The 11,854-nt window shown below is 42.5% G+C and overlaps 1 protein-coding gene across 2 annotated transcripts in view; it reads right to left on the bottom strand.

The window, feature by feature from the left end:
- nsfa (N-ethylmaleimide-sensitive factor a) overlaps positions 1 to 11,356 on the bottom strand; it is a 25,740-nt gene extending 14,384 nt beyond the window's left edge. The window contains exons 1-2 of one of the 2 annotated variants that reach the window (XM_062531564.1): positions 11,255 to 11,324; positions 3,139 to 3,156 (exon numbers count right to left, since the gene is read on the bottom strand). In XM_062531564.1, coding sequence (XP_062387548.1) covers positions 3,139 to 3,156; positions 11,255 to 11,266 — 30 coding nt within the window. In that variant the 5' untranslated portion in view covers positions 11,267 to 11,324. Of the gene's footprint in view, positions 1 to 3,138; positions 3,157 to 11,254 lie in introns of both variants that reach the window. The other variant, XM_062531565.1, reaches the window with a different exon arrangement.
- Positions 11,357 to 11,854: the final 498 nt, after the last annotated feature.

The following is an 11,854-nucleotide window of genomic DNA, read 5'->3' as shown; positions in this document are numbered from 1 at the left end:
TTCGTGCTAAGGCCTTGGGCATTGTTTAGGCAGCTAGTAAACAGGTTAGGCTTTATCTGTTGAATATGAAAATACTGTATGCATGTATGAGGAATAGAAGTGACACGTTTGGCTTCAGTAAAGATATTTTTGTTTGAAACTGAATACAAGGAACAGATCTTTACAGATCATAGTAACATGCTTCCAATATAAACTGTTATTGGTATGAATGTTATATTCACAGCACTGTAAAAATCAGTCTCCTAGCAACACAGGTTGACCATGCATACCATCAAAAAGAAAGCGCAGCTCGTCATTCTGTGATGACACGGGTCTTTTACACACTGTCACAATCGTGTTCTAGAGCAAATTGGATGCCATGGCAACAGCTGATATGGGGGAGCGGAGAGGCAGGCAGAGAATGCAGCAGGAGCACCACACCTTCACCACACACCTCGAGCCGCCTGCAGCAGCGGCAGCAGCCTATCACGGGGAGCCACACAGCCCGGGCGCTGCCCGCTACACACCACAACACCGAGGAGGACACACAGCACGCCACAGCACAGCACAGCACCACAAACGAAGCAGATCATGGAGAACACAGTCAGGCAGAGAGCAGCGTAGCACAGCACAGCACAGCAGAGCACAGCATCATCGACACAGACAGTCAGAACCCATCACAGCGAGCCACACAGTACAGTGCTGTCACACCCATCGGCCAGAAACCGCAGGGGGGTGCAAAGCAGAGTAGAGCAGAGCATGGCATAGCATAGCAGAGCATGGCATAGCACAGCTAACACAGAGAGCATGCAGAGACAACATGACATCCACATCAGGATGCATGCAAACACACATGCTACATCATCCAAAGCAGCTCATGAATGGCAATGGGCAGATGGTCTGAGAGGTGAAGAGAAGGAAAGGAGAGAATAGAGCATGAGGGAGGGTGGGGTAACACCACAGACGAACGGACAGAAACACGACTGGATGCAAAAGGTTGAAAAGCAGGCAGAGCAGCAGACAGAAGCAGGAAAACCACAGAATAATAGCAATCATTACACAGAATTTAAAATAATAGTGAAAACTATTCAGAATCAGTGAATGCAGTTCTTAGAACCACGCGGGGGCGTTGCACAGGTTAAATCAGTACATCTCCTGAGGCATTTTGCACTTGTTGAAAACCTTGGCCCGGAACCTTACATGGAAAGCATTAGAGAGTGACTAGACAGATTGACAGATGGGACCTATATGGAATCTGAGGCATTTGCAATCTTGGACCAACCCTCTGAATGCCATGATGAAGTTAGACCACACGAGAACATTAAGCAGGTTAATCTAGTCAGACGGTGGAATTGTTTTCCTATTCCACAACATTATTTTTTTTTATATATATTGGACAAGGACCATGTTTTTTTTTTTAATTTACCTTGGACACAAATAATGGCATGTTGGGGTGGGGTGGATGACAGGGGCCATCTATCTAACAACTACTGTACCAGCAGAGAAGATATCACGCCTCATATTGTCACAGAATGTTTCTTAGAGGCGAGCAATGCTTAGCCAACATATATACTGTACAACTTGAACTATGCTTTTACTTTATTCTGTTAAGCTGATAGTTGTGAAAGGAATCACCTCCAATGTAACAAAAATGTCAGACACAGAGGACTGAAGACTTCGGTGTCCTCAGTGGTAGATGATGAATATCGCTGCAGTGAAACGTGTGCTCTGACTGCCATGCCAACAAGGCTCTTTGGTAATCTACAGCTTCTATTGCGTGTAGACTTTCAGGAGAATGGAGAGAAAATAAAAAAATAAATAAACAACAAATACTGAGTTCAAAAGAATAACGCGTGGGAGTAGGCGGCACATCAAAGCAGAACTCTACCAGAAAACTCAATGGTCTTTAAATGGCTTGTCATAGAAAGCCATTTCGAAAGATGGAATGAAATGAACATTCTGGTCTGTTCTGATGATTCTATTGATATGTCTGAGTGAGTACGTCTGATCGGGAGCTGAGAGCACATTTTTATCACTATGGCGGATTAAAACCGGATAGCAGGCATTTCTTGAGTGCATGCGTGCCTGATTGCATTGCACCACTGCACGTCTGATTTGTCACTGTCACTAATAAGAACTGGGTGGGGAGAAGGGGGCATGTGTGCCATTGTAGGAATCTCTGACCTTTAAGGGTTTGGCTTTGGCACCAGGATGAAAAGGTTTGGGGTTTTCAGAGCGAGTCTATCATCAGACTGCACTGAGACACTAGACTGCCAACATGCCAGAGAGAAAAAGAGAGAAAGAGAGATATAGAGAGAAAGAGAACAAGAGAGGGAGGAGGAGAGAGGTGATGAGAGAGAGACAAAGAAAGGAATGACCCTGCAAGGTTGTCAACATACCAGAGATACCGGGTGAGAAAGAGAGTAAAAAAAAAGAGAGAGAGAAAGAAATAGAGATTCAGTGAGTAAGAGAGACTACTGAGAGCAAAAGAAAGAGGGAGGTAGAGGCAAACAGAGTGGAAGTAAAGAGAGGCAGAGACCAAAGAAAGAGAGAGAGAGAGAGAGAGAGAGAGAGAGAGAGAGTTGAGAGAGTGACTGAGCAAAAGGTTTTGCACTGCAGACCTGGCACCAGGCCCAGAGACCTAGCACAGACATACACACTGAACAGTCTCTAGCTCTACAGCCTGGCAGAAAAGACACCCTTTCTGCTGAGCCAGTGGGGAGGAAAGCAGAAAGCAACCACCACCTTGGGACACCATTCAGCCGGCAACCAAACGGCCTACACTCAGGCCTACGCTCCAACTAGGCGTTGCAAGTTGCTTCGTGGATTTGCAACACCAGTTTCCTAAGGCCTCCAAATGAAGGGCACTGCTAACGACGATTGGAGGTGAGGGTTGGGGGTGGAGGTGGGGGGTTGGGCGGGGGGCAGGGGCAAGATGGTGTTAGGGGGGGGCAGTTCTCTGGCGTTTTTCGTGGGGGGGGGGGGGGGGGGGGGTGGTCAATGCAGCTGCAGCTACTGTCACAGAAGCGAACTGTCCGAAAAACGACCCACCAACCAAACAACAGAAAACAAAAACCACAGGCTACGGAGTCCGAGCCACAGGCGCTCTAGAACAACAGAGAAGGGTGGCTGACCTCTCGGTCATGGAGAGATACATACCTTGAAAAATATTACGACCTGGTGGGCCGACCAAGGCAAGCAAGAGGGAGGGGAAGAGGACGTCAGACACAGAATAGAAACAGCCAGGACCACTGTGTTTATAGGCTTGTATGGGTGGGGTGGTGGTGGTGGTGGTGGTGGTGGTGGTTGGAGGGTTGGGGTGGGGGGTGGGGGCAGTTAGGTGGAGGGGTTAAGGGGAGAGGTCCATTCACATTCAGTAGAGCTTTATAGAGTGTAGCATGAAGCATGCGAGGCAGAGTTGGGGTCATAGCCTTGGGTAAACACATGCTCTCTCGGGCCAGCCGGTGGGTGGCTTTTGGCCAACACAGAGGCACCCTCCATCTTGTCCTTCTCAAAGTGGGCAGGGCCAGCCAACGTTTCTCCACGCCCCTGACCCCAAATCTGAAGGGAAGAAAGGGGCACACATGCATGTGGCGGATGCACAGATGTCACAACACACGTTTCAAATGCTCTCTGTCAGTCAGTCAGTCCTCCGACAGCACTTTAGAGGGTTCGCCACGAACTTGCAGCTTCAGGATGTTTTGGATTGGTCATTTTTGGAACACTATAAGACAATCTTTTTTTTTTTAAAAGCGAAGTGACATTCAGCTGACATGATACAGCATATCAATGCTCTTTACATCAATCAATCTGCTAGGAATCTCTAGGTTTTTTTTTCAACTCATACAGGCAGGCTACACCGGGCACAAAACTGAAGCACTCTGTTCGCTGAGTGTAAAAATAGAATCCCATTTGGTGTAGCCAGTTCCACTGACTATAATGGAAGCTAATTGCTGTAGCATACAGTACACTCCACTAACGATGCTTCACCAGTTACCTGTTACATGCCTGATGTAGCCTGCCTGTTATTTAAGCATGATCTATCTACAAATATTTCTGCAACTATTCCATGTGTTGTATCCTCCGAGACCGTGTATGTACAGTAGGATATTCTGATCGACCTAATCTACTTGCAGAAAACCTCTGTATAGTTGTCCATTCCCAAACACTGTTATGCAAAACCCCTGCTTATGACATACTGGCCCTATAGGGAAAACAGCACACAAATGAGTCCTACTTGTCCACACCATGAGGAGAAACATCCACTGCCAGATACCCTGTAGTCCATTTTTAATGAGCCTTAGTCTCAGGGGGAGCGTCCAATCAGGTAGGAGAAAAGAAAAAAAATCAATACAAGCTTTTAATAGGCTGCATGCGCCTTTAAACAGCCAATCACAACGACTTTTGTTTTCTGTAACTCCAGTAACCTACAGTCTTTTAATCGAATCGTTGTTTTAAACTACAGTAATGAACAGCAGCATTGCAGGATTATGATGCTGATTCTGTTCTTCCTCACAAGGTCACACATACTCTTAGTACACCTGTGTTGCATGGCATGTTATATTAACCTTGACAATGACCATTTACCAACTACCGCATTGTGATGAAGGCTCTATGAAAAACTGATGTTTCCTGGACTGACATCAAGACTAACACTATTTTACACAAGTGACACAAGTCAGACAGTTACATCTGAATGATAGTAATGGTAATCTAAGGGTATCAACATAAATATATACCGTAAAAGAAGGCTAAAATGACTGTTTAGAGCAATCATGAGGCCACAGGCTGAGACCTTTAGCTTTTATAATAACATACTATAAACAGCAATTGCATGAAAAAAAAGAACTGATGATTCAAAAGACCCAGCTAAGACAATCTGTATGTTATAAGAAGCCTTCTATTCCTACACAAACAGGAAATTCCACAACAAGAATAAGCCCATTAATCTATTCAGAGGAATCCCCTTGGATCCATTAGTGACGTGCATATGATTCAGTCTCATAGGCCAATCTCCCAATACTCATCCACTGCTCCTCGCCCCGCCCCCCTGACAAGCACCGCACTGCTCCCTCCCCTCTGATTCTCATTGGTCACCAAGAGGACACCGTGAAGGTCGTTCCTTGATTGCTGTCAGAGAACAGAGAGCAACCTCACAATCAGCCATAAAATGGGTTTTGGCGATTATGCTCGGCTATAAGGTGCCTCCCCCCAACACAGTGTGAATAATGGCTTGGCTTCTGTTGTTCAGGAGCAGAAGGTTGGGGAGCGATAGAGAAGTAGCATCTATCTAACATCAGAGCCATCATGCTCAGTGCCTGCAAGTAGAGTGCTTGGATCTAAATATAGCTGTAGCTTGGAGCTCATGCTCTGGAAACACACACACACACACACACACACACACACACATATGCAGATTACAGATTACACTAACACATGCTCCCGTGCTCGCTCATAGTCTACCAGCCCACACCTGTCACCCACTGGCACACCTTAACACAGTCACACAGAGATCTGAATCAGGAATCAGAGTAGAAAGTGTGTGTGTGTGTGTGTGTGTGTGTGTGTGTGTGAAAGAGAGATTGGGCAAGAGAGAGAAAAAAAGAGGATGAAGGTGAAAAGAGAGATAGAGAGAGAAAGAGAGAGAGAGAGCACAACAAGGAGAGGGGGATTATGTAAGTGCCTTACCCTACTGGCTAATGACTTCATTCATTGTGAGAGCAAAAAGGGCACGAGCCCATGCATACGTACGCAGGCAGGCACAATACACAGCTGCCAGGAAATAACCTCAAATCTGTCTTTATATGCAGTACAAACATACAGGTAGAGTTATTAGGGGTGTAAATCGGAGCCTTCATGCCGATTCGATTCGATATCGATTTCCTAGGTCAGCGATTCGATTCTTTTCGATTATTTAGAATTCCCACCGATACGATTCGATTCGATTCGATTCGATTTTTACATGATATCTATTAAGTTTAAAAAATCTAGAAAAATAGAAATAATTTGCCTTTTATTGAGAATACAGAAACAGTAGCCTATTCTATTCACATGATGTGTATGTTACAGTATAAACAGGGCCAAATGATCTTTCTACCAGCCTTTTAGTGCAGTTTCTTCCTCCACACGCTGTGACATACAGTAGGCTACCTGCTGACTGTGAGATAACCTAATACAAATTGTAGGCCCAATATATCTGCTATTGCATATGCATTTTGTGTGTAATCAATATTAGAAGATTAATTAGCTAAACGTTTAACTTTAGGTAATTTAAGTCATAGGCAGCCTTCACTGTATTGGCGATGTGAGATTAAATAGGTGTCTGTCACTTTAAGGACGTGAACTTGCGAAAACGTTCTGAAGTTGGAAAGATTCCCTGGCAGTGTCGTAGCGGTACAGGCTATGATAGTTGTCACTGTTCAAAATAAATCAGTCCACAACTGGAGGACTTTTTGAATCTGAGGTACATGCTCAGCAAAGACAGTATGGGAAACGAACACAAATCATAATCTGAAGCATGTTCAACTAACGGGATAAACGTTTCCCCAAAACTTTAAATTGATTCGTTTGGACACTTGTTTCTCCAATTCCACTTCGTCCTAATAACTGTTATTAAATAACACCTGCTACTCAGAACACAGAAATGTTCAGAACACGTAGCCTAACTTGTAAAACGACACAGTAACTAAAAGGTCTCTAGAATGCATTGGCCAAATGTCATTGCGTATAATAATGAATGACTAACGTCACTGTTAGCGTGCTCACTTGATCTGACGAATTCATCAGCTGTTTTCCACAGGGAAAAAACGTGTGCATCAGTGAAGCTATGGTAGGCCTAACAGTGAGGGTCATTAAATGCCAAACGTAGTCCACCAACTTATGCGATGATGACAAAATTCGCAGCCTATAAACGCTTTGTTGCGGTGCTGAACGTTTACAGTGAAGCATGTATGTCAACAACCCGCCAATTGCGAATGACCTTTTAATTCTACTCGCCAATGCAGATTTTCACTCACATTTGGCAAGTGGCAGAGGGTGCCAATTTTAAACCCCTACTAGGCTATAAAGTAGAAGACAATCATGAGGATAGCGCTACCCGCAGATTAGGAGCAGGTAGTAGGCTACGCATAGGAGCATATGCTGAAAATAAACAGACGGAAAAATACTAAAATAAATTCATAAATCGATTATCTTGCGGACGTATCGATGCATTGAATCGTCGGCTGTAGAATCGATGCATCGATGCAAATCGATTAATATTTACACCCCTAAGAGTTATAGCCCTGCATACCTATGCTAGAAGTATGCACACATACATTTACCTCTCACAGGCCCTTTCAATCTGTTCCTAGTAGGTTTTCAGTTGAAATGTTCAAAACCAACACAGATACGTTGAAATTAAAACGATCCAGACTAGCAAAATGCTCTACGAAATGTCGACTTTAAAACCATTTTTTGTTGTTGTTGTTTGGTTTTTTTCCCGCAAGTTACAATTAGCACAGCGTTGTTTTCTGTGCCACTGGAAATGCCATAGGAATGCAAATGTTTGTTTATGCAGCTGAAAGGGTCAATACACATCCAGTGCACGTGTTAAAAGCTACTTACACATTACTATATATTCAAAAACTAGGGAGATCATTTCAATGATCATTACTGCTCACTGGCCCACTGGTTTGCATTTTCATTCAATTTAACAGCAGTATTTCAAGTCACTTGGGAGCAAATGATATTCAGAGGAGGCGACAATAAGGAGCCATAATAGTATTTTAGCAACTGATTTTGCAGTTGATCTAACTCCATTCCAGATCTGGAGAGAATGTGTTTCAGCATTGGCTTACAGCACACGTTTTTAGAACATCATGAATAAAAATTGGTTGGTTAGGAACACATCTCTACTTTAGATAGATTCTCTGCCATCAATTACTCTTGCGGCAGGCTTGACTCAGGCCTTAGTAAGACACTTAAAAGTGTACTGCTTGCCTTGCAGGTCTTGCTTCTCCTTTTCGCCAGGAGTCTGAGAACGCCCACACACACCGCTCGTCCTCCCACACAGAAAAGCAACACTGCCAAGTCTCGCTAGGTCACACTTTGGAAATCAGAGCACAAACCTGTAATGGTTTTACTCATAAAAGAGAAGGTTCGATCTAGATTATTCAGTCATCCCAGGCCCAGGACAGGGTAGTTCTACATTGTGATAAAGAGTATATGCACACAACGTGTTACTTTAGTTAACTCTGAGTATGCTAGTATCCTCTGAGTAGTTATTTTTGGGGCATTTTTTTTAAGTGACAGCCCCTATAAGACCAACGGAGCATATCAAATTTCAACGCAGAACCGTGGATTCAGCTTGTCTCCTCAAAAATATTTACTGGTTCACATTTTTTAAATATATGGACCTTCTTTTCAACCCTGAAACTGAATTCCAGTTCAAAAAAGGTTTTGTGTGGACATTCTGATCCAAATGTTTTCTGATATTACACATACAGTAGATTCTACCATAGATTCATTCAATTGAAATGCACAGGGAACCATAGCAGTAAAAACTCATTCAGTCTCTCATTAGACCACATTTTGTCCAGATTCACCACTGGAATAGTGGGGAACTACGGCCAGTGACGTCTTATATAATCTGGACAAAGATGAGTCAGGCTGTGGACACATTTATATATATATTTATATATATATATATATATATATATATATATATATATATATATATATACAGTATATATATATATACAGTGAGGAGCACATGTATTTGATACAATGCTAAAACAGGAATATAAAATCATCATTTGACAATTGATCTTAATGCCTTAATTCAAAAAATGAGTAAAAATCAAACCGCCAAGGACACCAATTTTCTTTGTGATTGAAGAATGTATCGTAAATAGATAAATGTTTTCCTTAAATGCTAGGGGAAGGAAGTATTTGACCCCCTATGTAACCCTATGGGAATTTAACACATAGGGGCAGGCAGATTTTTATTTTTAAAGGCCAGCTATTTCATGGATCTAGGATATTATGCATCCCGATAAATTTCCCTTGGCCTTTGGAATTAAAATAGCCCCACATCATCACATTCCCTTGACCATAGCTAGAGATTGGCATGGTGCTTTTTCCAGTAGGCCTATTAGCCTGTTTGATTTGCATTGAGCTCAATGAGCATCAAACAGGCTAATAGGCCTACTGGAAAAAGCACCATGGCAATCTCTAGTTATGGTGAAAGGTGTATAATGATGTGGGGCTATTTTAATTCAAACGGCCAAGGGAACTTTATCAGGATGCACAATATCCTGAATCCATGAAATAGCTGGCCTTAAAAAATAAAAATGTGCCTGCCCCTATGTTAACCCTATGTGTTAAATTCCCATATGGTTACATTGGGGGTCAAATACTTCCTTCCCCCTAGCATTTAGGAAGAACATTTATTTATTTACGAAACATTCTTCGATCACAAAGAAAATTGGGGTACTTAGCGGTTTTATTTTTACTCAGTTTTTGAATTAAGAAATTAAGATCAATTGTCAAATGATGATTTTATATTCCTCTTTTTAGGCAACTTTAGCATGGTATCAAATACATTTTCTCCTCACTGTATATATATATATATATATATATATATATATATATATATATATAACAACGTTGCTGGCTTAACAGCTTCAGTACCCATGTGGATGACAACATCAACCCCATCCAACCTCTATGGGCTGCATGGAAGTTACCACCTATATTTCACTGATTCACTCAACATGACATATTATGATATAGCCTTCTCTAGTGAGTCTCAATACTGGTGTTTCATACAGAGGACTGAGAGAGCTGGTCAGTTGTTGGCAAATATTAGTTAAGGGGATGAACCAAGGTGATAAACAGAAATAAAGAGTGGACTGGACGAGGAGTCATTTGAAAGGACATGCACAAGAAAGGTGATCATCGTCCAGTGACACTCTTCATGTTGTCTTACAGATGAGGAGCATGTCATATAGGCTACATGCAGCCATTTGGTTTAGTCATTCTCAGGTGGATACAGCATCCTTGGTTGGTCTGTAGCACAGTCTGGTGTGGCGATGCCTGCTAGGCCTACTGCATCATGCAAGTGTAGTGTAGCCTCTGCAGTAACACTAATATGTAAGTCTGCCAACAGCAGTGATGGTAATTAACGCCTCAGCCAGAAGCAATGTGGGTGTTAAAGTGCACTGACTAGCCTGAGGAAACCCAGACGAACCTGTTAGCAAATTGCTCTCTAAAGCGGGGAATATATTGTCGTGAGTTAAGCCTAGAGGATTTCTGCACTCCGTTTTGGTTAAACTGGTGTATCCATTGAGCTTCAGTCTGGATGACGTGACATGGGATAGTGGATTCTCACGCAAACTGTTCTCCGATTATGTATTTTTGACATGGCTATCAGCCTTTATGCCTTAAAAAGCTTTTAGCCCAAAACTAATGAGCAAATAGACTATGCATACATATGACTGCAATAGTCTTTGGACATTCAAAGTAGCCTGGCTAATCTCTTTGGGAAGCTAAACCAAGGTTAAATCCTAGGCTACTCCAAGCGCAGACATGTAAAATATTTTATATTCAAAGGCATTCCGTTATCTTCGGTCAAATAATAAATAGGTCTACCTTCTAAAAAATCAGTAGACCTAGGCTACATGAAATTAACTGCTTATGGACTGGCTGTCGTACCCTGAAATGTAACCTATGTTCTATTCAAAACAGAATACGCAAGCTAGTAAGACATCCAGCAAGCCGTTTGTCATGGACCGTGATTGCTAGTGTAACGAAACTGCTTGGATAAACCGATAGCCCTACTCATAGGTAATTTCATTATCGTTAGACGTTTAAATATAGCTCTGCTGCATAAACAATCCATTTTAGGCCCTGAAATACAAAGCAGTCATGTCTGAAACCGTGTAGAGGCGTGATAAACGAAGTAAATAAGGTCTGCATGGACTCTAGTTGCAACACCAATTCATTCTGACAGTGCAGTCATTCGCTATATTATTTTCAAAAAACAAGGTAGTATTAGTTTGATGGTTAACATTGCTTAGAATGACGTCCTTTTAACATTATTTTGAATGACGCACTTAAACGACAAAATGAAATGTCATTCCCGCAGAGCGGGTGGTTAAGCTTATTTAGGCTTGCTGCGATCCTCAATCCTAGGTGAGAGATAGGCGAGGAGGACATTATGTCCCATGTAATACCGTTACTAAAAGGCGTTGATGGCGATGATGGGATATAAATATAGATTAAAATATCTTACCCTGGCCGCCATCTTCGCGTTTGTTGATGCTCAGATATGCAACTCAGAATGTGGATTCACAAACCAGCACCACCGATGTAGTGGACAGCGACACACGGAGCTAAACACTGCGCATGTGCTCAGTGGATGGGCTACGTCCCATTCGATGACATTTCAACTACCGCATTCAACGTCGTAAAATATGACTGGACACTGCTTCAATTTGCAGACGCTTGCAATTCGTTACAAACATCAGTTTTCACAAGCAGGGAGTTCCGGCAGACCCGCACATACTTGAGCTATGCAAACAATACTGCTGTGCTAACAACCAAACTGAGGTAAATTGATCATACAACAATTTAAAAATCCACTGGGACTACATAGGATATGCATACGAGATCTCGAAACTATTGAATTCATAAACCAGTCAGCACAACCGACCATGTAGTGTTTAGATATAGAAGCAAAACACAACGTCCACTTAAACGTCGACATTTCTGCCATAGTCTAAGTCCAATGACTGGCCAAAATACTACCTAAAAATACAGACCTGCCAACATGTACGCATTTTGCGTAGCGGGCACGCATTTTGACCTCCAAGTACGCTGGTACGATTTCATG

Source organism: Sardina pilchardus, chromosome 3, assembly GCF_963854185.1.
Source record: "Sardina pilchardus chromosome 3, fSarPil1.1, whole genome shotgun sequence".
In the NCBI taxonomy this organism is placed as follows: Eukaryota; Metazoa; Chordata; class Actinopteri; order Clupeiformes; family Clupeidae; genus Sardina; species Sardina pilchardus.
This window is presented reverse-complemented; position numbering and strand designations above follow the sequence as displayed.